The 25,607-nt window shown below is 53.0% G+C and overlaps 2 protein-coding genes across 2 annotated transcripts in view; one reads left to right on the top strand and one right to left on the bottom strand.

Annotated features, from left to right (window-relative positions):
- PAQR8 (progestin and adipoQ receptor family member 8) overlaps positions 1-25,607 on the top strand; it is a 169,141-nt gene that overhangs the window by 121,752 nt on the left and 21,782 nt on the right. The window lies entirely within an intron of this gene.
- LOC128947449 (antimicrobial peptide THP1-like) lies at positions 8,785-13,084 on the bottom strand. The gene is made up of 2 exons (XM_054291708.1): positions 13,027-13,084; positions 8,785-8,900 (listed from the first exon to the last, which is right to left on the bottom strand). Exons 1-2 carry the CDS (start codon positions 13,082-13,084, stop codon positions 8,785-8,787), a joined length of 174 nt encoding a protein of 57 aa, XP_054147683.1.

Below are 25,607 nucleotides of genomic sequence, written 5' to 3'. Positions count from 1 at the left end.
AGACATTAGGAAAGAATACTTCCCTGTGAGAGTGGTGAGGCTGTGGCAGAGGTTACCCAAAGGAGCTATGGCTGCCGCTGGATCCCTGGAAGTGTCCGAGGCCAGGTTGGATGGTTCTTGGACCAAACTGGGATGGTGGAAGGTGTTCCTGCCCATGGTGGACAGTGGAATGAGGTGATCTTTCAGGTCCCTTCCCACCCCAACCATTCCAGTGCTGATCCTGTGAGCCCATGCAAGAAGGATTCTGATCCCGCAGGACTGCCCTGGTTCCTGTGCCTGCACCCACCAGTTCCTGTGCCAAACCCAAGGATTTCCCTGCTGGCCCCGAAGCCCGGAGCCGCTGTGCCGCGGGTGTCACAAGAGGTGTTGCATGGGGACAACGGTGCCATTGATTGCAACAGCCTCAGGAGGCCCCTCAGCCTCTGGCCCTGCAGCAGGGAGGGAGCAGGGCCAGCCCCAGCACCCCCACAGCCATGGGGCACTCCCGCCTTGGCCCAGGCCACTTGTGCCAGCCCCACCCACTGGAAAATGGGAAAAAACCGGCGTGCTTGGGGCACAGGGACACTCCCTGAGCTGGACTCTGCACACAAGACATTCCAGCTTGGTGTGTTGCAGACAGACCTTGGTGTGCTCTGAACCAACACCTTTCTCAGGTAGGTCACTGGGGACTCACTTCCAGCCCACCAAGACCCTTCCCTGCCCTCTTGCTCCTCCCTGGGTCAGTGCAGCACAGGGATGGGGACTGGGCTGGCTGGGAATCCTGGGAATGCTCTGGAGTTGGGGATGGATATTTGCCAGCAGAGCTGAGAAGAAATTCCTGACTTCAGGAAAGCAGAGTGGGTTGTGCAGTGTGTTTGTGCAGCAAGCTTTGGGCTGGCTTGGGGGATGGAGTGCATTGGATAAGACCTCATTTAGCTTGGCCTCTCCAGGCACAAGGATTCCCCTCAATCCTTGACCCTGCTTTGCTTCTTGGTGTGTTCCCTCTGCAGCCCCAAGAAGACCCAGGACAGGCATCAGCCATGAGGATCCTCTACCTGCTCTTGCCCTTGTTCCTCCTGCTGGTGCACAGTGCTGCAGGTGAGAGGGACAGAGGGGACATGACTGAGGTGGGAACCCTCACCTGATGGGTTTTCCTGGTCCTGGTATGTGACCAGAATTCTCAGGTATTTATAACATTTGGGAGGGACTTGCTGTGACGAAGGTCTGGGCAGCTGAGGATCCAGAACAGCAGCTCTTGTAGATCCTGCTGATCTTTCCCTCTGTCTTTCCCCACATGCACATGTTGCTGTAGAAAAATGAGCTCTTGACTGGAGAGTTTAAGACGTTGGTTTTGGTGTTCAGTTCTCATACAAGACTGGTACTCAGAGCCAGCAGCAGCTGCTCTGGAACCAGACACATTTTTGACATTTACACTACACTCATTTTGACCTGTTTCACTGTGCAGGATCCTCCTTGGAGCCAACAAACAGGGAACAGTGTGAGAGAGAAAGTGGGTTCTGTGGCTTTTTGAAGTGCAGGTTCCCCTTTGTCCTTATAGGAAGATGTTCCACGTTCTCCGTTTGCTGCAAAAAGTAAGTTTTGGAATTACAAAAGCTGCTGTAGTGGAAGAAGGAGTTTAAGAGCCCTTCAGTGCTAGAGACTTGGTGCCCCTGCGGACTGAAGGCAGAAAGGAGGGGAGGGAAGGCAAGGTCCTTGGAGATACCCTGAGAGAGGCAGCAACAGCTCCAGGTCTGCCAGTGCCTCCCCACTCTCCCCCAGTCCCAGAGGGCTCATTCAAGTTCTGCAGGGGACTGACCAAAGCCACCAAAGAGAGAAACATTCCCTGTCCATGGCCAGCACTGAGAACAGGAGCCAGGGCTGCCAGCACTGAGATAGCCCAGGCCCAACCTGGCTGCACTAAGGACTGCACCTCACCTGCCCTGAGCCTGACTCTGCTGCACCTCACCCTGGGCATTGCAGGGCAGGGGACAGAGTGGCAGAGAAATGTTATACCTGGTGATGTGCTTGTCTGTTTATTCTTACAGTCGCTGGGGATGAAACCCTGAGATTGCCAAGCAGGACATGGCCCTCGCTTCAGGCTGCTGGACCCACCTGCTGATGTCCCCATGTGTTGATGTCCCCATGTGCTGGTGTCCCCATGTGCTGATGTCCCCTGGCCTCGGTGGCTGTGCCGTGCCCAGCTGGGCTGGCAGCAGCAGTGGCAGCTGCTCCTGCTGGGTGCTGCTGGGCTGGAGCCCTGTGGTGCCAGCCCCGGTGTCTTTGGGGCAGGGGCTGCTTTTCCCGCCTTGAATAAAGACGAGCACTTTGGCATTGCAGGGCTGGGACGTGTCTGTGTGTCCTGCTGCTGCTGCAGGGGTTGCTTGGGAGCAGCTGGGGACCCTGCCTGGTTCACTGGAGACTTTCTCTATCGAGAATCAGACCCATAACATTTCTGATGTTGGAAAAGTCCTTTGAGAATATTGAGTCCAACCATTTCCCTAGGACTGCCAACCTCAACACTAAACCATCAGCACAAGTGCACATCCAACAGCTTTTAAATTCCCTGCAGGAATGGTAACACCACCAGTGCCCTGTGCAGCATTTCCTAAACAACCATCACCCTTTCTGTAAAAAAATTATTTCTAATGCCCAGTCTAATCCTTCCCTGGTGCTTCTTCAGACCATTTCCTCTGATTCTTGTATTCTGGGGGAAGTGACTGAATACAAAAATATTTGTAATGCCATTGCTTTCCTGTTTTGGGGGACTTGGTGAGGGATGTTCAGAGCATCCCTGCCTACCTTGGCTTTTCCTTCAGCTGTGCTCACCTGTCCTGGCACTGACTCTGGGGCTGTTCCCTCAAGCTCCCTTTCCCTCTGCACTCAAGTGCTGCTCCCCCAGCCCAGGGGCTCCTTGGCCCAGAACATCTGGAGCCACACTGATGGAGGTGTGGAAAACAAGCTCAGGGCTCACCAAGGGCACATGGGGGGAAGTAAAAGGCAAGAGGGACTGCAGGAAGTTTTATTTTCTCCATGTCATTTCCAAACTCCCCCAGACAACTGTTGGTGTTAAATGAGTGGCAAACCTTTCCCCTCACTGTTCAAAGCTGAGCACGACTGAAATATTCAGTCAGATCATCCATATCCCACTCTAAGTATAGAACAGATAAAACCAGAGACCACAAGGAGGGAAACCATTTCCTCATTTCTCCTCTTCCCAACACCAACCCACCTCTCTTGTCCATCCCATCCCTCTCGTGCCCAGCCCGGTGCTGCTGTGCCGCGGGTGTCACAAGAGGTGTTGCATGGGGACAACGGTGCCATTGATTGCAACAGCCCCAGGAGGCCCCTCAGCCTCTGGCCCTGCAGCAGGGAGGGAGCAGGGCCAGCCCCAGCACCCCCACAGCCATGGGGCACTCCCGCCTTGGCCCAGGCCACTTGTGCCAGCAGCACCTGGGGCCTGTCCCACCCACCAGCACTGCTATAAACCCAGCCTGCTTGGGCCACTGCAGCATTGCCTGGCCCCAAGGCCATCTGCACACAGCCATTCCTCTTGCCTTTGCTGCTGCCTCAACACCAAAGCCTTTCTCACGGAGGTGTGTGTGGGGTCTCTCTCTGGAATCCTGCCCACTCAGAGTTCTGCCTGTTCTCATTGCCTTGGTGTCTCCTTTGCAGCCTTGTGCAGACTGAGGAGGATCAGCAGCCATGAAGATCCTGTTCCTGCTTTTCCCCCTGATCCTCCTGTTGGTCCAGGGATCCTCAGGTGGGAAGGGAAGAGAGGAAATTGGGAAAGTGTGAGCCTGTGCCAGGAGAAATTTGTGTTCATCAAAGTGGCTGTGTTTGTGGGAATGATGAGAAGGTAACAGGGGACTGGGGTGAAAGGTGTTTCCTGAGTGAGTTTCCAAATGGACACTGATTTGAGGTGAAGAGAGCCCATGGAAACACAATCCTGGCTTAATCTGTGGGTCTGAGAGGTGGAATGTGAGGGATCCCTGCCTGCCAGCTCTGCTGGTCCAGGCAGAGTTGGGAACACAGCTGGACACAAGGAGAGCTCCTCCTCCACCTCATGTTTGTCCTTTCTTCTCTCTGCTCTGCTTTGCCTCCAGTTTATGGTCACAGGGACCTACTGGGTGAGACACATTGCAATTGGAGATGTGGCTGTGGGGGGATTGGATTTGAGCCCTTCTCTTGGTCTGAAATGCACCAGCACCAGGGAGCATCAGCCTGTCTATAAACACAATCTGACCTCTCAGGTTTTTACTTTAATTGTGTATGTCTTTCTCATGAGAACAGGCAGTCCAATTCTATGCAGGATAAAAGAGGGATTTTGCATCAAGCATTTTTGCCCTCGTGGTACACGTATTGTGGGCCTATGTGTTCGAGGCTATGCATGCTGCAAAAGGTAAGGCCCCGTTCCTTGGCTGAAGAAAAATTTTCCTCATTTTTTCCTCTGAAAGATTGTTTACCAATGCCTATCTTGACAACTCATGATAAATATTCTCCTGCACTGCTGCTTTGATAGAGATGCTCAAGAAGGGAGGGAATAGTTCTTCTGGATTTGATCTCCCCTCACTGGGGCTGCAGCATGTCCAGGTCAGCCAGGGTGTCCCCACTCTCCCTCAGTCCCCAGGGCCTCATTCAGGCTCTGCAGAGGAATCACCAAAGCCACCAAAACTGAAGACTTCACAGTCCATGGGCAGCACTGGGGACATGATCCAGGTGTGGCTGCATCTGCACAGCCCTGGAGCCAGGGTTGCCAGCACTGAGATAGCCCAGGCCCAACCTGGCTGCACTAAGGACTGCACCTCACCTGCCCTGAGCCTGACTCTGCTGCACCTCACCCTGGGCATTGCAGGGCAGGGGAGAGACTGGCAGGGAAAGTTACACCAGCTGATATGCTTCTCTGTTTATTCTTACAGTCGCTTTGGATGAAACCCTGTAATTCCCAAGTAGAACATGGCCCTCGCTTCTGGCTCCTGAAAATCACCTCCTGATGTTCCCATGTGCTGATGCCCCCATGTGCTGATGTCCCCTGGCCTCGGTGACTGTGCCGTGCCCAGCTGGGCTGGCAGCAGCAGTGGCAGCTGCTCCTGCTGGGTGCTGCTGGGCTGGAGCCCTGTGGTGCCAGCCCCGGTGTCTTTGGGGCAGGGGCTGCTTTTCCCACCTTGAATAAAGACGAGCACTTTGGCATTGCAGGGCTGGGCCGTGTCTGTGTGTCCTGCTGCTGCTGCAGGGCTGCTGTGCCTGCTGGCCCTGGGGCTGCCACTGCCTTGGTGGCGGCAGAAGGCCCTGGGCATGGAGCTGGGGCTGAGCAGCGCCTGTGTCCCTGGGGATGCTCCTGCCTGGCCGTGCTTTGGGGACGCTGAGCCTGGCACTGCCTGCTGGGCCAGCCTGGCTGGGCTGCCTGTGCTGGGGCTGCCCTGCAGATGCTCACTCCTGTGAAGCACAATCCATGTCCTGCTTTTTATAGGCCCAGACTTCTTTATTTTCTCACACCCTTTCTTCCCTGTCACTCACTTAGAGGTTGGTGATCATCCTTTCTCATGGGGGATCCTCAGCCGAAGTGAGGATGAGCTCAAGGGAAACACAGTCCTGCTGCTAGTGGGAAATGAGCTCCCTGGGTTTTCTGCAGGGATGTTCCATATGTCCACATCGAGCAGGACATGGCTCCTACTGGGAATCTCAAGCTACACATGTGTGTTTGTGTGTTCATTGTGCACACCCTGAGAATCCCCTCTGTTGTCTGGGCACACCTGAGACTGGCTGGAGCCCAGGCAGGGCCTTGCCCTCTGTTCTGAGTCCACCTGGGCTCTGCAGATTTCTGGGAGCTGTTTGAGCATCCCTGCAGTCCTAGGTATGCCTCTGGGCTGGGAAAGGCAGCAGATCTAGCCCAGGGTTGTCCCCATGTCCCTGGACTGCCAATTGTTCCCTGTCTCCAACATGCAGGGGAACTTTTCTGGTGGAAGTTGGGTGATGTTTATAGCGCTTGATTGGGACACACTCAGGACCCCCTCTCTGCAGCCTTCGGCAGGGATTCTCCAACATGTCTGATGCCTCCATCCCTGCACAAGGCAGGACTCTGAGGGTGGAGCAGGATTTCCCTTCCCCCCTTTTTCTCCTCCTCTCCAGCCAGGCTCCTGTGTAGTGTGCAGTGGACTCAGAAAGACATGGAGTAGGAGCCATGGTGATAGGGGCAAAGCCTCATCTCTAAAATAGCCACAGCTTTGTTCCAAGGTCCCAGCTCCAGTCCCAGCTGTGAAACCTGCAGCAGGAGCCATTCCTTAAAGCTATGGGTTGGTGAGGAACGTCTGCACAGCCAGGAGAACTCACATGTGACTCATTATCTCGGTAGAGGAAAAAAAATACGTGTATCGAAAGGCTTGACTTCTGTCTTTTTTCATCTTCATTCTGTTTATAGGAAAATTCAACATCCACAGCACAGTTTCACTGTAGTATCACTTAAATCCTCTATTTTTTCATCCATTTAATTCATTACTGTTGTGCCTGCTGCTCTCTGAACATATACATGAGGAGAGCACATGGGACAGGCTGGAGTCACTTGAGTACTTGAGATGTCCAGCCCAAGAGTTCCTTTTTCTGTTTCCCCTCTGCACTGAAGGAAAGGAGGTTTTGGGTTCCTCTTCTGACACCTCTGGGAAGGATTCCCAACCCAAGGTCTTGTGTCATCCTGCCTTGTGTAAGAACTCCTTGTGGTTCTGTGGTGTGCTGGATACATCCAGGGACACAGACTCATTGGAAACCAGCACCAACCTGCTGCTCTGGCAGAGACCAGAACCTTTTCCACTTATCTTCAGAAAACCTTCCCAGTAAACCATCAGTAATCAGAGCAGTTGGGCCCTCTTTTTCTGCGGAGGATGCAGAATGCATTCCCATGTTTTTCTTAATTGTCACCTTGTCACTGTGACTTCATATCTCAAGGTTATGCAGGGAAAAATGTTGAGGTACTGTTGAGGCACCAGGATCTAAATCTCCAGAAACTCAGGCTCTGCAATTTGGGGGCAACCAGATTGCTCTGCCAAACCCCTGGAGAGGGAGTTGCTAACTTGGGCACATGGCACAGACCCTCCTACACAGCAAGGGCACCAGAACTGGGGTTGGTGCTGGTGCCTGCACCCACCAGTTCCTGTGCCCATCCCAAGATTTCCCTGCTGGCCCCACAGCCTGGTGCCACTGTGCCACGGGTGTCACAAGAGGTGTTGCACAGGGACAACGGTGCCATTGGTTGCAACAGCCCCAGGAGGCCCCTCAGCCTCTGGCCCTGCAGCAGGGAGGGAGCAGGGCCAGCCCCAAAACCCATTAATTGACTCTGCAAGGCTGGGTCTGCACTCATAGGAATGCTGAGACCACTGGCCTTAGGAAGTGAAGGACGTGGTAAAACCTATCTGAGCTGCCAGAAAGGAGAAGATACCTGGCTTTTGCCCTGATGGGAGAAACTTATGGACTTTTTCAGGCTGTAGGCCAAGGGACCATTTGGAGAGATCATATCCTGGAGGAGCTGTACAGCCAGCCTGAGAGACCTGTTTCCCTTGAAGGTGTGCTGAGGTCTGCTGGATCTGCAGGATCAGGCACATCCAGAAGGGATGAGGGAAGGACAGAGGCTGTGGGCTGGTAGAGGAGTTGGTGCTGTGGGCCTGGGAGACGGGGGAGAACTGATCAGGGACTGCAATGCAGACCTCAGCTCAAGGGCAGATGAGAAAGATGGAGACCTTACACCACAGTGTGGAGGGAACTCCAGGATATCTGGGATGGGTTTGGTGGGAACCAAGGCCGGGCACAGCAGACAGCCCCCAGCAGAGCCATGCCCACAAAGCCATGGCTATTGGAGACAAGGGACACCCATAACCATCAGGACCAGGATAAGGATCCTGCTCCCCAGAGGGAGCATCTGCAGGGCAGCCCCAGCACAGGCAGCCCAGCCAGGCTGGCCCTGCAGGCAGTGCCAGGCTCAGCGTCCCCAAAGCACGGCCAGGCAGGAGCATCCCCAGGGACACAGGCGCTGCTCAGCCCCAGCTCCATGCCCAGGGCCTTCTGCCGCCACCAAGGCAGTGGCAGCCCCAGGGCCAGCAGGCACAGCAGCCCTGCAGCAGCAGCAGGACACACAGACACGGCCCAGCCCTGCAATGCCAAAGCGCTCGTCTTTATTCAAGGCGGGAAAAGCAGCCCCTGCCCCAAAGACACTGGGGCTGGTACCACAGGGCTCCAGCCCAGCAGCACCCAGCAGGAGCAGCTGCCACTGCTGCTGCCAGCCCAGCTGGGCACGGCACAGCCACCCAGGGCAGGGGATAAAAGGAGTTGATTTTCAGGAACCAGAAGCGATGGCCATGTCCTGTTTGGGAATTTCAGGGTTTAACCCCAAATACTGTAAGAAGACAGGAAAAAAGCACATCACCTGGGGAACTTTTCTTGCCCTTCTTTATCCCCTCCCCCTGCAATGAAAACAAGCACAGGGAGATAACTCTCATCCTACAGAGGCCAACTCCAGGTGTTACAGATACAAGGAGGAGGATCCTCACACAATTCCAGGAACAGCCTTCTCATTTGGGCAACAGAGCTGAGCTTTCTGCATTGCCAGTGAATAAACTTTGTGGTCCTAAAGGATTGTAGGGTACAACTGCTTGACCTGGGGCTAATTCAGCCCAAATCAGTGCATGTCCAAACCCAAAAAGACTTTTCCTTTCCTTTCTTGGCTTTTGCCTCAGAGCATGAACAAATGAAGATGTGAAAGAGGAGCTAGCTGAAAGACAATAATACCTTTATCCATGAGCAGGAAGAAACCATTTCCAGAACTTACGTTTTGCAGCAGTGGCTCAGTGTTGAACACACTCCGATGTATTTATAGGGGAAACGACAGCCCCCCAGAGCACAGAATCCTCCTCGCCGGATGCACTTGTCATGTTTTCCTGCTGCCAGGGAAAATCATACACAGGGAAAGAGTTAAAACAACAGCCTGGGAGAAGAGTGTGTGACTGTACTTCTCCCTCTTCCCCTCTTACCTGCAGCACCCTGGACCAACAAGACGAACAAGAGGAAGAGCAGAAACAGGATCCTCATGGCTGATGCTTCTCGCAGGACTTCAGAGTTGCAGAGTGGACACACCAAAGGTCCTGAACATTACCACACACAGAAATGTTCTAAATTGCAGAGGGACTATCACAAGTGACCTGTTCTGAATAATGGATTTTAGATGCTTTAGGATTTCCTGGGAGCAGCTGGAGAATTGCAGGCCTGTTGGGCAATTTCCATCTCCTTATTCTCTATGAATTCTCTTAAGGGACATGTGGGACAAGCAATGCCTGATTCTTCCACGAGTACCCAAATCAGAATTCAAAGACTTGTGGAAAACAAGCAGAATATTAACCCCTGGAAGCTGTGCTGCCTCAGGTCTTTTGCATCCAACACTTCTGTTTCGAGCAGAAATACATGTTTCTGCTGAGACAGAGCCAAGGGTGGAACAAGAAAGACTTTCAAATGCAGTTACCAGATGAAACGTGTTGCTGCTGCTTTTATTCTCACAATTATGCCTCTCCTTCCCCAAGAGACAAAGCAGAGTTTGCCTCTCAGGTGGTGCTCATGCCAACACTCAAGACAAAGCCAACAGTCAAACAAGAATTGGGAACTGACCTGAGTTGTGGAGTTGAGGGAAATTCATGTCCCTGGAGAGGTCCAGAACTTTGTGAAGGACGTTCCTGCCTATCACTGTGGTCAATGGAACCATAGACCCTAGGTAATGGGGAGGGGCAGAACCCTGAGTGAGCAGAATTCAGGAAAGAGAACGCAAACTCACCTGCCTGGAGAAGGTCTGGGTGTTGCGGCAGCAGCAAAGGCAAGAGGAATGGCTGTGTGCAGATGGCCTTGGGGCCAGGCAATGCTGCAGTGGCCCAAGCAGGCTGGGTTTATAGCAGTGCTGGTGGGTGGGACAGGCCCCAGGTGCTGCTGGCACAAGTGGCCTGGGCCAAGGCGGGAGGGCCCCATGGCTGTGGGGGTGCTGGGGCTGGCCCTGCTCCCTCCCTGCTGCAGGGCCAGAGGCTGAGGGGCCTCCTGGGGCTGTTGCAATCAATGGCACCGTTGTCCCCATGCAACAACTCTTGTGACACCCACGGCACAGCGGCACCGGGCTGGGCACGAGAGGGATGGGATGGACAAGAGAGGTGGGTGGGTGTTGGGAAGAGTAGAAATGAGGAAATGGTTTCCCTCCTTGTGGTCTCCCATTTTATCTCTTCCATAGTGAGAGAGGGATGTGGAAGATCTGACTGAATATTGCAACCATGCTCAGTTTTGTACATTGAGGGGAAATGTTTGCCAATCATTTCACACCAACAGCTCTTTTGGGTAGTTTGGAAATGAGATAGAGAAAACAACATTTCCTGCACTCCCTCTTGCCCTTTATTTCCCCCCATTTGCCCTTGGTGAGCCCTGAGCTCGTTTTCCACACCTCCATCAGTGTGGCTCCAGATGTTCTGGGCCAAGGAGCCCCTGGGCTGGGGGAGCAGCACTTGAGTGCAGAGGGAAAGGGAGCTTGAGGGAACAGCCCCAGAGTCAGTGCCAGGACAGGTGAGCACTGCTGAAGGGAAAGCCAAGGTAGGCAGGGATGGTCTGAATATCCCTCACCAAATCCTCCAGGTCTGGAAAGCAATGGCAGTGCAGACAGTTTTGGAGTCAGTCTCTTCTCCCTGGTAACAATTAACAGGACAAGAGGAAATGGTCTCAAATAGCACCAGGAATAGATTAGTCTGGGCATTAGTAATAATTTTATTGTTGGAAGAATGATGGTTGTTCGGGACATGCTGCCCAGAGCAGTGGTGGTGTCATCATTCCTTCAGGGAATTTAAAAGCTGAGTGCATTTGGCACTTGTGCTCAAGGTTTAGTTTTGTGTTGGCAGTCATGAGGGAATGGTTGGACTCAATATTCTAAGACATCTTTTCCAACATCAATGCTTTTATGGGTCAGATTCTTGAGAGGGAAAGTCTCCAGTGAACCAGGCAGGGTCCCCAGCTGCTCCCATATAACTGTGTATATGGACCAATACAGGTATTGAACCAGGCCTGCAATCAAATGCGTGAGGTTTGCTTTGCAGAAAGGGAGAAGCCCCTGCCTTTGATGGAGCAGAGCATTGTTACTCCAGACCACCAGGGATGGGCAGAGACAACAGGATATTCAGCTTATTCCATGTGGGTTGACAAATTTTTATATTTCTACACCAAAACGGGATCCTTTCCACATGTAGGCCAGACCAGGACTTGCATGTTTTCCTGCTGCTCCTGCTCCTCCTATCTACAGGGATGGGATGTGGAGCAGCACAGCCACAGCAGGGAGGGCTCTGGCTCTGGAACAGAACAAGGAGCAGCAGGGACAGCCCCTGTGTGTCACCATAGCTATGCCCACTCAACGGACATTGAACGAGCAGAACTCTTCACATGGAGACATGGTTGTCAGTGAAATCTGGGACATCTGGGACTGGCAGGAGCAGCACAGGGATTCTAATTCTCCAGAGGGAGAATCTGAAGGGCAGCCCCAGCACAGGCAGCCCAGCCAGGCTGGCCCAGCAGGCAGTGGCAGGCTCAGCGTCCCCAAAGCACGGCCAGGCAGGAGCATCCCCAGGGACACAGGCGCTGCTCAGCCCCAGCCCATGCCCAGGGCCTTCTGCTGTCACCAAGGCAGTGGCAGCCCCAGGGCCAGCAGGCACAGCAGCCCTGCAGCAGCAGCAGGACACACAGACACGGCCCAGCCCTGCAATGCCAAAGTGCTCGTCTTTATTCAAGGCGGGAAAAGCAGCCCCTGCCCCAAAGACACCGGGGCTGGCACCACAGGGCTCCAGCCCAGCAGCACCCAGCAGGAGCAGCTGCCACTGCTGCTGCCAGCCCAGCTGGGCACGGCACAGCCACCGAGGCCAGGGGACATCAGCACATGGGGACATCAGCACATGGGGACGTCCGCAGGTGGGGATATCAGCAGGTGATTTTCAGGAGCCAGAAGTGAATGGGATGTCCTTATCAGGAATTTCAGGGTTTAACCCCACAAACTGTGAGAAGAAAGGAAATCAGCGCATCACTAGTGTAATTTTCCCTGCCAGTCTCTCCCCTGCCCTGCAATGCCCAGGGTGAGGTGCAGCAGAGTCAGGCTCAGGGCAGGTGAGGTGCAGTCCTTAGTGCAGCCAGGTTGGGCCTGGGCTATCTCAGTGCTGGCAGCCCTGGCTCCAGGGCTGTGCAGATGCAGCAAGTTTGGAATCGTGTCCTCAGTGCTGCCCATGGACAGTGAAGGCTTCGCTCTTTGGTGGCTTTGGTGAATAGTGAGGCCCTGGCTAACCTGGGGCTCATGCAGTCCCACTCATGGCAGCCCCAAAACCCACAAGGGCTTTTCCCTTCTCATTTGGGCCTCTTTGACTCATTATAGAAACAGGGGAGATTTTATCATTTTTTGGCTTGAAATAAATTTGTAATAGATCCCTCTAGAGGAAAAGGAGAAATCTCTTTCTTCAGGCAGAGATCTGATCCTTACCTCTTGCAGCACACTTTGAGTGTTGGACATCGCTGAACAGGTTTTATGAGGGCGCGGCAACTCCCAAAAAAGGTGCAGACTCCCCCTCTGCGCCTACAGGCATTTTCATTTCCTGTTCCCATGGACAGAAGCACACACAATAATAATAATAACACCAATATTAATACATTCTGCTGATGGCTAAGAAAGGGACACGTTTGTGCCCCAGGAAATGCCTCCATCCAAAGCATCCTCCATCCCCCTCAGGTTCTCTGCTACCCCCATGTAGGGCAGGAGACTCCCAAGCAGGAGTAGCTGGGTGCAGGCTTGGAGCCTGAATTCTTCCTGACCTACAGAACAAGGCAGGATTCTGTCTCCATGGCATTTCTCCCCTCTAAATTGTTATTCATTTGGAAACACATTTGAGAAACCCCTTGGCCCTCAGTTCTCCATTATCCTCTAAACACTCCCACAAACACGGTCACATCCAGGGACACTGAATTCCCACTGCGGAGTGCTCACACTTTCCCCCATCTCCTCTCTTCCCTTCTCACCTGCAGCCCCCTGGACCAGCAGGAGGATCAGGGGGAAGAGCAGGAACAGGATCTTCATGGCTGCTGCTGCTCCCAGGTCTGCACAGAGCTGCAATGGGGACACCAAGGCAATGGGGACAGCAGGACCCCAGGTGGGGCAGAAACCTGGGCTCTATGATTCACCAAACTGCAAAGGGGTTGCTTCCCAAACAAACAGATGACATTTCCTCTCAATTTCTCTTTAAAAACTGTTCTTAGTTTTGTGCCACTCTCCCAAATTCCAGAGTGTTCATGTCTCTATTTCAGGTCTTTGGAAGCGTTTCATGTTTCATGCCTTTTGGAAATTGATTACTTCAGTTGATTTTTTAAATTCATTTTCTTGAAACTCTTCCAAAGTTCTTTCCCCAGAGAATGGGCACCAGACCTGGGGCCAATGGTTTCCCATCCATTGAAAATACATGGCCAGTGAAATGTGGGGGATAACAGAAGAAAAATTGCTACTGAAAGATATGGAACAAGCTGTCTTTCAGTCCTTCATGTTTCATGTATCAAACACGTGCCCCAAACACCCTGCCCAAGCAACTCTGCTTCACTGGGATCAAGAATATTTTCCCAGTTCAGCTTGGCAGTGCCCCTCCCCAGTTCCAGAGCATTCTCAGCATTCCTGGCAAGGATATTTCCCAGCGCCACAATTCCTGCCCGTGCCCTTTGCAGCCCTGACCCAGGGAGCAACCAGAGGGCAGGAAAATGCCCAGAAATGGGAACAGAAATCAACCTTTGCAGCTACTGAAAGCCTGAAATGATGGGAAAGATCTGTACTGCTGAGGGAAAAGACCCTCCTTACTTTCCAAGGGAAAGCCCTCATTCCCCTAGAAAAGAACATCCTGAGTTCCTCCTGCAGCATCAAGCACTACTCCAGACTATCCTGTACTTAGGAAACTTCAGTTTGAGCTTCCACATATTCTTAGACTCATGAGAAGGGTTTTGTTTTCTTTCCGAAAAAATTGCTGATGACCCCTAGGTACTTCCAGCAGTTTGTGCTTCAGGAGATGCTGCTCTGCTGGGCTTTGAGCTGTGACCCTGAGTGGGCAGAATTCAGAGAGAGACCCCACACTCACCTGCCTGGAGAAGGTCTGGCTGTTGAGGCAGCAGCAAAGGCAAGAGGAATGGGTGTGTGCAGATGGCCTTGGGGCCAGGCAATGCTGCAGTGGCCCAAGCAGGCTGGGTTTATAGCAGTGCTGGTGGGTGGGACAGGCCCCAGGTGCTGCTGGCACAAGTGGCCTGGGCCAAGGCGGGAGTGCCCCATGGCTGTGGGGGTGCTGGGGCTGGCCCTGCTCCCTCCCTGCTGCAGGGCCAGAGGCTGAGGGGCCTCCTGGGGCTGTTGCAATCAATGGCACCGTTGTCTCCATGCAACACCTCTTGTGACACCTGCGGCACAGCGGCACCGGGCTGGGCACGAGAGGGATGGGATGGGATAGGGTTGACAAGAGAGGTGGATTGGTGTTGGGGAAGAGTAGAAATGAGGAAATGGTTTCCCTCCTTTTGGTCTCCCATTTTTTCTGTTCTAAACTCAGAGTGGGATGTGGAAGATCTGACTGAATATTGCAATTGTGCTCAGCTTTATATGTGGAGAGGAACGTTTTCCCCCACATTTCGCACCAACATCTCTTTTGGGGAGTTTGGAAATGAGATGGAGAAAATAACATTTCCTGCACTCCATCTTGCCCTTTATTTCCCCCCATGTGCCCTTGGTGAGCCCTGAGCTCGTTTTCCACACCTCCATCAGTGTGGCTCCAGATGTTCTGGGCCAAGGAGCCCCTGGGCTGGGGGAGCAGCACTTGAGTGCAGAGGGAAAGGGAGCTTGAGGGAACAGCCCCAGAGTCAGTGCCAGGACAGGTGAGCACAGCTGAAGGAAACCCAAGGTGGGCAGGGATGGTCTGAACATCCCTCACCAAATCCTCCAGGCCTGGAAAGCAATGGCAGTGCAGGCAGTTTTGGAGTCAGTCTCTTCTCCCACATAACAAATCGCAGGATGAGTGGAAATGGTCTCAAATAGCAGGAGGGAAGGATTAGACTGGGCATTAGGAATAATTTCTTTGCAGGAATGGTGATGGTTCTTTGAGACCTGCTGCCCAGGGCGGTTACCATTCCTCTAGGGAATTTAAAAGCTGTGTGGATGTGGCATTTGTGATCAGCGTTTAGTATTGGGGTTGGCAGTGCTGGGGGAATGGTTGGACTCAATATTCTTAGAGGCCTATTCCAACATCAGAAATGTTAAGGGTGTGATTCTTGAAAGGGAAAGTCTCCAGTGAACCAGGCAGGATCCCCAGCTGCTCCCAAGCAACTCCTGCAGCAGCAGCAGCAGGACACACAGACACGGCCCAGCCCTGCAATGCCAAAGTGCTCGTCTTTATTCAAGGCGGGAAAAGCAGCCCCTGCCCCAAAGACACCGGGGCTGGCACCACGGTGCTCCAGCCCAGCAGCACCCAGCAGGAGCAGCTGCCACTGCTGCTGCCAGCCCAGCTGGGCACGGCACAGCCACCGAGGGCAGGGGACATCAGCACATGGGGACATCAGCACATGGGGACATCAGCACATGGGTCCACCAGCCAGAAGCAAGAGCCATGTCCTGCTTGGGAATTTCAGTGTTTCAAACCCAGTTACTGTAAGAAGAAAACAGAGAAGTACATCACCTGGTATTACTCTCCCTGCCACTCTCCCCTGTCCTGCAATGCTCAGTTGAGGTGAGGTGCAGTCCTTAGTGCAGCCAGGTTGGGCCTGGGCTATCTCAGTGCTGGCAGCCCTGGCTCCAGCTCTTTACAGACGCAGCCAGACCTGGATCATGTCCTCAGTGCTCCCCAAGGATGGGGAATATTTCAGTCCTTGGTGGTTATGGTGAGTGTAGTGGGGAGGCTCACCTGGCACTGCTGAAGCCTCAGTCAGGGCATCTCCAAACCCCTCAAGGTCTTTTAGGCCACTACCCCTAATTCTTTCTTAGGAAGACATTTGAACCAGATTACACAGGGGAAAAAGGAGGAAACTCTTTCTTCAAGGCAGGGATTGGGTCCTTACATTTTGCAGCACAGACTGTTTGCTGAACATCTTCCAATGGGTTTTGCGGGTGAGCTGCAGCCAAGGAACCTGCAGAATCCCCCTAGGCGCCTGCATCGACCTGCATTCCCTGTTTCCATAAAGAAAAGCAAACACAGCTATTACAGCAATAATCCAGGAGAGCAGGGTGTGCTTGCAGTCCTGCTGTTAGGCAGGGACTCCTCACATCCCACATCACTGTCTATTTGCCTGGGATCTCTCTATCCCAACACGGTGTCCAGTTGGAATCTCGAGAAACTCCTCTGACCCCGAGACCTTCTCATCACTCCCACAAGCCCAGTCACTTCCAGGGACCCTGAATTCCTCTTTGTGCAGACTCACACTGTCCACCATTTCCCCTCTTCCCCTCTCACCTGCAGCACCCTGGACCAACAGGAGAATCAGGGGGAAGAGCAGGAACAGGATCTTCATGGCTGCTGCCTCTCCTGGGTCTTTACAGAGCTGCAGAGGAGACATCAAGGCAGTGGGGACAGGCAGGACCCCAGATTGGGCAGGAGCCTGAGCTCTGTGGTTCACCAAACTTTAGAGGGGCTACTTGCAAGCCACAGATGATGACATTTCCACTATTTTCCTCTTTCAAAGAACTCTGTGGTTTGTGCTGTCCTGCCAACATTGGGAGGATTTTAGAGTGCCTCACTCCCTTGAAAAGCAATTACACAAGTAGATGCATATAAATTATTTTTTCCAGTCTATTACGTCTTCCACAGACCTTCCTCTAAAAACAGACTGGAGACCAAGGGGCAAGTCTTGCCAATTAAACCAAAGCACTGGGGAGTGAAATTTGGGAAAATCAGAGAAAAATATTGTCATAGAAAGTTTCAGAACTAGAGTACTTTTACTCCCTCAAGCTTCCTGGTTTAAACACATGTCCCAGACACCCTGACCAAATCCCTCTGCTGCCATGAGATCAGGGAAATCCTCCCAGATCAACTTGGCAGTGTTCATCCTCACCTCCAGAGCATTCCCAGGATTCCCAGCATGGGCATCCTGCAGCACCAACCCAGGGAGCAGCCAGAGGCCTGGGAAGTGTCTTGTGCCCAGAAATGGGAACAGAAATCAATGTATGAAATTACTGAAAGCCTGAAATGATGGGAAAGTTCTGTACGGCTGAGGGAAAAGATTCTCCTTACTTTCCAAGGGAAAGCCCTCATTTATCGAGCAAAGAAGGTCCTGGGTTCCTCCTGCAGCTTCAAGGCACTTTTCCAGAATGTCCTGTACTTAGAAAACCTCAGTTTCACCTTCCACATATTCTCAGACTCACATGAAGGCTTTTGTTGTCTTTCGCAAAAAAATTGCTGATGACCCCTAGGTACTTCCAGCAGTTTGTGCTTCAGGAGATGCTGCTCTGCTGGGTTTTGAGCTGAGACCCTGAGTGGGCAGAATACCAGGGAAAAACCCCACACTCACCTGCCTGGAGAAGGTCTGGGTGTTGAGGCAGCAGCAGAGCCAAGAGGAATGGGTGTGTGCAGATGGCCTTGGGGCCAGGCAATGCTGCAGTGGCCCAAGCAGGCTGGGTTTATAGCAGTGCTGGTGGGTGGGACAGGCCCCAGGTGCTGCTGGCACAAGTGGCCTGGGCCAAGGCGGGAGGGCCCCATGGCTGTGGGGGTGCTGGGGCTGGCCCTGCTCCCTCCCTGCTGCAGGGCCAGAGGCTGAGGGGCCTCCTGGGGCTGTTGCAATCAATGGCACCGTTGTCCCCATGCAACACCTCTTGTGACACCCGCGGCACAGCGGCACCGGGCTGGGCATGAAGAGGGATGGGATGGACAAGAGAGGTGGGTTGGTGTTGGGAAGAGTAGAAATGAGGAAATGGTTTCCCTCCTTGTGGTCTCCCATTTTATCTCTTCCATAGTGAGAGAGGGATGTGGAAGATCTGACTGAACATTGCAACCATGCTCAGTTTTGTACATTGAGGGGAAATGTTTGCCAATCATTTCACACCAACAGCTCTTTTGAGGAGTTTGGAAATGCGATGGAGAAAATAACATTTCCTGCATGCCCACTTGCCCTTTACTTCCCCCCGTGTGCCCTTGGTGAGCCCTGAGCTCGTTTTCCACACCTCCATCAGTGTGGCTCCAGATGTTCTGGGCCAAGGAGCCCCTGGGCTGGGGGAGCAGCACTTGAGTGCAGAGGCAAAGGGAGCTTGAGGGAACAGCCCCAGAGTCAGTGCCAGGACAGGTGAGCACAGCTGAAGGAAAAGCCAAGGCTACAAATCCTCAAGGTCTGGAAAGCAATGGCAGTGCAGACAGTTTTGGGGCGAGTCCCTTCTCCCTGGTAACTATTGACCAGACCAGAAGCAATGGTCTCAAATAACAGCAGGGAAGGATTAGACTGGGCATTAGGAATAATTTTTTTGCTGAAAGAGTGATGGTTGTTCGGGACATGCTGCCCAGAGCAGTGGTGCAGTCACCATTCCTGCAAGGAATTTAAAAGCTGTGTGGATGTGGCACTTGTGCTGAAGATTTAGTGGTGGGGTTGGAATTCCCGGGGGAATGGTTAGACTCAATATTCTTAGAAAACTTTTCCAACTTCAGAAACGTTATGGGTCTGATTCTTGAGAGGGAAAGTCTCCACCCAATCAGGCAGGGTCCCCAGCTGCTCCCAACCAACCCTGCAGCAGCAGCAGGACACACAGACACGGCCCAGCCCTGCAATGCCAAAGTGCTCGTCTTTATTCAAGGCGGGAAAAGCAGCCCCTGCCCCAAAGACACCGGGGCTGGCACCACAGGGCTCCAGCCCAGCAGCACCCAGCAGAAGCAGCTGCCACTGCTGCTGCCAGCCCAGCTGGGCACGGCACAGCCACCCAGGGCAGGGGACATCAGCACATGGGGACATCAGCACATGGGGACATCAGCAGGTGATTTTCAGGAGCCAGAAGCGAGGGCCATGTCCTGCTTGGGATTTCAGGGTTTCATCCCCAGAGACTGCAAGAAGAAAGGAAACAAGCACATCAGCTGTTGTAGCTTTCCCTGGCACTCTGTCCCCCTGCCCTGCAATGCCCAGGATGAGGTGCAGCAGAGTCAGGCTCAGGGCAGGTGAGGTGCCGTCCTTAGTGCAGCCAGGTTGGGCCTGGGCTATCTCAGTGCTGGCAGCCCTGGCTCCAGGGCTGTGCAGATGCAGCCACACCTGGATCATGTCCTCAGTGCAGCCCATGGACTGTGAAGTCTTCACTCTTTGGTGGCTTTGGTGAGTGGGGAAGCCGTGGCTGTCCTGGGGCTGCTGCAGTCCCACTCAGGGCAGCCTTAAAGCCACAAGGGCTTTTCCCATCTCATTTGGGCCTCTTTGACTCATTATAGAAACAGGTTGACTCATTATAGAAACAGGGGAGATTTTATCATTTTTTGGCTTGAAATAAATTTGTAATAGGTCCCTCTGGGGGGAAAGAAGGATTCTCTTCCTTCAGGCAGAGATCTGATCCTTACCTCTTGCAGCACACCTTGAATGTTGAACATCTCCCAACAGGGGTTGTGGGGTAGCGACAACTCCCAAAGGTGCAGACTCCCCCTCTGCGCCTACAGGCATTTTCATTTCCTGTTCCCATGGACAGAAGCACACACAAACCAATTACAGCAATAATAATAATAATACCAATATTAATACATTCTGCTGATGGCTAAGAAAGGGACACCTTGTGGCCCAGGAAATGCCTCCAAAGCATCCTCCATCCCCCTCAGGTTCTCTGCTACCCCCTTGCATGGCAGGAGACACCCAAGCAGGAATAGGTGGGTGCAAGCTTGGACCCTGAAACCTTCTGACCTACAGAACAAGGCAGGATTCTGTCTCCATGGCATTTCTCCCTCCCAAATTGTTATTCAGTTGGAAATGCATTGGAGAAACCCCTTGGACATCAGTTCTCCATTATCTTCTAAACACTCCCACAAACACATTGAATTCCTACTGCTGGGTGCTCACACTTTCCCCCATCTCCCCTCTTCCCCTCTCACCTGCAGCCCCCTGGACCAGCAGGAGGATCAGGGGGAAGAGCAGGAACAGGATCTTCATGGCTGCTGCCTCTCCCGGGTCTTCACAGAGCTGCAGAGGGGACACCAAAGCAATGGGGACAGGCAGGACCGCAGGTGGGGCAGAAACCTGGGCTCCATGATTCACCAAACTGCAAAGGGGCTGCTTGCAAACCACAGCAGATGATATTTCCTCTCAATTTCTCTTTAAAAACAATTCTTAGTTTTGTGCCTCTCTCCCAAATTTCGTGAGTGTTCATGTCTCTGTTTCAGGTATATGGAATTGTTTCATGTTTCATGCCTTTTGAATATTTATTATGACATTTGACTTTTTGAATTAATTTCCTTGAAGGTCTTCCAAAGTCCTTTCCCCAGAGAAGGGGCACCACGAGTGAGGCTACTGTTTCCAATCAATTTAAAATACCTGGCCATTGAAATGTGGGAGATAACAGAGGAAAAATTGCTACTGAAAGATATGGAACGAGCTCTCTTTCAGTCCTTCATGTTTCATGTATCAAACACGGGCCCCAAACACCCTGCCCAACCAATTTTGTTTCCCTGAAATCAAGAATATTCTCCCAGCTCTGCTTGGCAGTGCCCATGCCCTGATCCAGAAAATTTTCAGGATTCCCCGCAAAGATATTCCCCAGCCCCACACTTGCTGTCCCTGCTCTTTGCAGCCCTGACCCAGGGAGCAACCAGAGGGCAGGAAAATGCCCAGAAATGGGAACAGAAATCAACCTTTGCAGCTACTGAAGGCCAGACGGGAAAGCTCTGTTTGCTGAGGGAAAAGACTCTCCTTACTTTCCAAGGGAAAGCACTCATTCCCCCAGCAAAGAAGATCCTGGGTACCTCCTACAGCATCAAGGCACTACTCCAGACTATCCTGTATTTAGGAAACTTCAATTTCACCTTCCACATATTCTCAGACTCACATGAAGGCTTTTGTTGTCTTTCGCAAAAAAATTGCTGATGACCCCTAGGTACTTCCAGCAGTTTGTGCTTCAGGAGATGCTGCTCTGCTGGGCTTTGAGCTGTGACCCTGAGTGGGCAGAATTCAGAGAGAGACCCCACACTCACCTGCCTGGAGAAGGTCTGGGTGTTGAGGCAGCAGCAAAGGCAAGAGGAATGGCTGTGTGCAGATGGCCTTGGGGCCAGGCAATGCTGCAGTGGCCCAAGCAGGCTGGGTTTATAGCAGTGCTGGTGGGTGGGACAGGCCCCAGGTGCTGCTGGCACAAGTGGCCTGGGCCAAGGCGGGAGGGCCCCATGGCTGTGGGGGTGCTGGGGCTGGCCCTGCTCCCTCCCTGCTGCAGGGCCAGAGGCTGAGGGGCCTCCTGGGGCTGTTGCAATCAATGGCACCGTTGTCCCCATGCAACACCTCTTGTGACACCCGCGGCACCGGGCTGTGGGGCCAGCAGGGAAGTCCTTGGGTTTGGCACAGGAACTGGTGGGTGCAGGCACAGGAACCAGGGCAGTCCTGGGGGATCAGAATCCCTCTTGCATGGGCTCACAGGATCAGCAATGGAATGGTTTGGGTGGGAAGGGACCTGAAAGATCTTCTCATTCCACCCTCTACTATAGACAGGGACACCATCCACTATCCCAGGTTGCTCCAAGCCCTGTCCAACCCAGCCTTGGAGACTTCCAGGGATCCAGGGGCAGACACAACTTCTCTGGGCATTTTGTGCCAGGGACCGTCCAACCTCACAGGGAAGAAGTTCTTCCCAATATCCCATCTAACCCTGCTCTCTCTCTCTGTGAATTCATTCCCTGTTCTCCTGTCGTTTTCCTATGTCTCTCCTTCTACTATTCAAGAACCATTTGGTATGGGATGTGCAAAAACTCACATAATATGGAAAACAACTTTGGACACTGCAATAACATCTGATTAGATAACAGGTCTGTGCACCTGCCATGTCAGGGGGATAAGCATGGTTCTCTCTCATGACTGTTCAGATAAAATGAGAGCAACACCAGGATAGATGACAAGTTCTGTAAACCAGGGGATCCAAGAAAATTGTTGCTCCTTCCAATGCCGGCCAAGGTGAGGAAATACAAGCTGGATGCAGCCATCACTTGTGAATCCAGTGTGTTTGATGGCAGCCATGCCACTGGGAGAAGTGACAGTCCTTGCCAGGCAGAAGGGTCTGTGCCATGTGCCCAAGTTGGCACCTCCTTCTCCAGGGGTTTGGCAGAACAATATGGTCTCCCCAAACTACAAGGGGCGAGGTGCTGGCTATTTGCAAGTGGAATATCTTGGCATTTTCTACTTCACAACCATGAAATGTGAAGTGACAGTGACAAGGTGACAATCATAAAAAAGTGGGAGAGGGATTCTGGATGCTCAGCAGAAGCAGAGGCACCACCTGCACTCATTACCGATGGAGGGTTCACTGGGAGGGTTTCTTGAAGGGACACTGAAAAGGTTCCATTCTATGCCAGAGCAGCAGATGGGTGCTGGTTTCCCGTGAGCAGGGTCAGTGTGTGTGTCCTTGCATGTGTTCCTGTGTCCCTGTATATGTCCCTGCATATGTCCCTGTGTCCCTGGATGTGTCCAGCAAACCACAACACCGCAGGGTCCCTACACAAGGTGGAATAACATATTGTGCTGGGTTGGAAATTTTTGTCTTTGGTGTCAGAAGAGGAAACCAAAGCCTCATTTTCTCTGGTGCAGGAGGAGAAAGAGAGAAAGAAACTTTTGGGCTACTAGTGACTCCAGCCTGGCCTCTGTGCACTTCCCCTCCTGATTTTGCAAGGAGCAGCAGGAAGAATAATAATTTCTATCATCAAAAGTAAAGAAAGGTGGAGGATTCAAGTGAAGTTACAGTGAAACTGTGCTGTGGATGTTGAGTATTCTATACGGACATAATACAGGTGAAAGAGGACAAAGGACACCTTTTGGTTCAGTTAATAATTTTACCCCTATCAAGCTCATTAATCATGTGCGCATTATCTGTAGGTCTATGTTGTCCTCAATGACATCCCCCACACCACACAACTTTAAGGAATGGATCCTGCTGCAGATTTTGCAGCAGGGACTGGAGCTGGGACCTTGGAACTAATCTGCAGATATCTTAGCGGTGAGGTTTTGCGACTATGTCCCCAGTTCCCAGTCCATGTCCCTCTGCCATGGGAGTAGGGCCCAGAGAACAGGATGATATCTGGGCCTATAAACAGCAGGACAATGTTCCTATTCCCCCAGAGGGAGCATCTGCAGGGCAGCCCCAGCACAGGCAGCCCAGCCAGGCTGGCCCAGCAGGCAGTGCCAGGCTCAGCGTCCCCAAAGCACGGCCAGGCAGGAGCATCCCCAGGGACACAGGCGCTGCTCAGCCCCAGCTCCATGCCCAGGGCCTTCTGCCGCCACCAAGGCAGTGGTAGCCCCAGGGCCAGCAGGCACAGCAGCCCTGCAGCAGCAGCAGGACACACAGACACGGCCCAGCCCTGCAATACCAAAGTGCTCGTCTTTATTCAAGGCGGGAAAAGCAGCCCCTGCCCCAAGGACACCGGGGCTGGCACCACAGGGCTCCAGCCCAGCAGCACCCAGCAGGAGCAGCTGCCACTGCTGCTGCCAGCCCAGCTGGGCACGGCACAGCCACCGAGGCCAGGGGACATCAGCACATGGGGACATCAGCACATGGGGACATCAGCACGTGGGTTGAGCAGCGAGAAGCGAGAGGCTTTTTCTGCTTGGGAATTTTCAGGGTCTCAACCCCAAACACTATAAGAAGAAAGGAGACAAGAATATCAGCTGGTGTGAGTTTCCATGCCTCTGTCTCCCCTGCCCTGCAATGCCCAGGGTGAGGTGCAGCAGAGTCAGGCTCAGGGCAGGTGAGGTGCCGTCCTTAGTGCAGCCAGGTTGGGCCTGGGCTATCTCAGTGCTGGCAGCCCTGGCTCCAGGGCTGTGCAGATGCAGCCACACCTGGATCAAGTCCTCAGTGCTGCCCAAGGACAGGGAATGTTTCAGTCCTTGGTGGCTTTGGTGAGTGGGGAGGCTCTGGCTGACCTGGGGCTGCTGCAGCTCCTCTTTGGGTATCTCCAAGCACCTTCCCTCTCCCTCCCCTCAGCTCTGTCTTCTGTCCCAAAGAGCCCGGAACCTTTAGCTACTCAGGGCTCTTAAACACCTTCTGCCATGACAGCAACATTTGTAATTCCAAAACTTACTTTTTGCAGCAATAGAAGAACCTGGAACATTTTCCTTTGACGACAAAGGGGAACTGGCATTTCAGAAATCCACAGTAACCCTTTTCTCTCTCACACTGTTTCTTGTTTGTTGGTGCCAAGGAGGATCCTGCTCAGAGAAAGAGGGCAAAGTGAGTTTGGCAAAAAAGCCAAAAATGTGCCTGGTTCAGGAGCAGGTGCTGCAGGCTCTGAGTCCCAGTCTTGAATGGGAACTGAACAACAAAACCAACATTGTAAACTCTCCAGTCAAGAGTTCATTTTTACTACAGCAACATGTTCATATGAGGAAAGACAGAGGGAAAGATCAGCAGGATTTACAGGACTTGCTGTGCTTGACTCTCAGCTGCCCAGACCTTTGTCACAGCAAGTCCCTCCAAAATGTTATAAATACCTAAAAATTGTGGTCGCTTATCTGGACCAGGAAAACCCATCAGGTGAGGGTTCCCACCTCAGCCATGTCCCCTCTGTCCCTCTCACCTGCAGCACTGTGCACCAGCAGGAGGAACAAGGGCAAGAGCAGGTAGAGGATCCTCATGGCTGATGCCTGTCCTGGGTCTTCTTGTGGCTGCAGAGGGAACACACCAAGAAGCAAAGCAGGGTCAAGGATTGAGGGGAATCCTTGTGCCTGGAGAGGCCAAGCTAAATGAGGTCTTATCCAATGCTGTCCATTGCCCAAGCCAGCCCAAGGCTTGCTGCCCAAAACACACTGCACAATCCAATGAAGTCAGGAAAGTCTTCCCAGTTCTGCTGGCAAATATCCATCCCCAGCTCCAGAGCATTCCCAGGATTCCCAGCCAGCCCAGTCCCCATCCCTGTGCTGCACTGACCCAGGGAGGAGCAAGAGGGCAGGGAAGGGTCTTGGTGGGCTGGAAGTGAGTCCCCAGTGACCTACCTGAGAAAGGTGTTGGTTCAGAGCACACCAAGGTCTGTCTGTAACAAAGCAAGCTGGAATGTCTTGTGTGAAGAGTCCAGCTCAGGGAGTGTCCCTGTGCCCCAAGCACGCTGGTTTTTCCCCATTTCCAGTGGGTGGGGCTGGCACAAGTGGCCTGGGCCAAGGCGGGAGGGCCCCATGGCTGTGGGGGTGCTGGGGCTGGCCCTGCTCCCTCCCTGCTGCAGGGCCAGAGGCTGAGGGGCCTCCTGGGGCTGTTGCAATCAATGGCACCGTTGTCCCCATGCAACACCTCTTGTGACACCCATGGCACAGCGGCACCGGGCTGGGCATGAGAGGGATGGGATGGACAAGAGAGATGGGTTGGTGTTGGGAAGTGTAGAAATGAGGAAATGGTTTGCTTATTTGTGTCCTCTCATTTTATCAATTCTGCAAATACTCAGAGTGGGATGTGGAAGATCTGACTG

Source organism: Melozone crissalis, unplaced genomic scaffold (genome assembly GCF_028551555.1).
Source record: "Melozone crissalis strain CALT ecotype California unplaced genomic scaffold, PUWL_Pcris_2 ptg000106l_1, whole genome shotgun sequence".
In the NCBI taxonomy this organism is placed as follows: Eukaryota; Metazoa; Chordata; class Aves; order Passeriformes; family Passerellidae; genus Melozone; species Melozone crissalis.
The sequence above is the reverse complement of the archived record's forward strand: the minus strand, read 5'-3'. Positions and strand labels throughout refer to the sequence as shown.

Coding starts and splice junctions, on each gene's coding strand:
- LOC128947449 (XM_054291708.1), bottom strand. CDS start 13,084: ATGAAGATCCTGTTCCTGCTCTTCCCCCTGATCCTCCTGCTGGTCCAG. Junction 8,901..13,026: donor GCTGGTCCAGGGGGCTGCAG/GTGAGAAGGGAA, acceptor TTTCCCTGGCAG/CAGGAAAACATGACAAGTGC.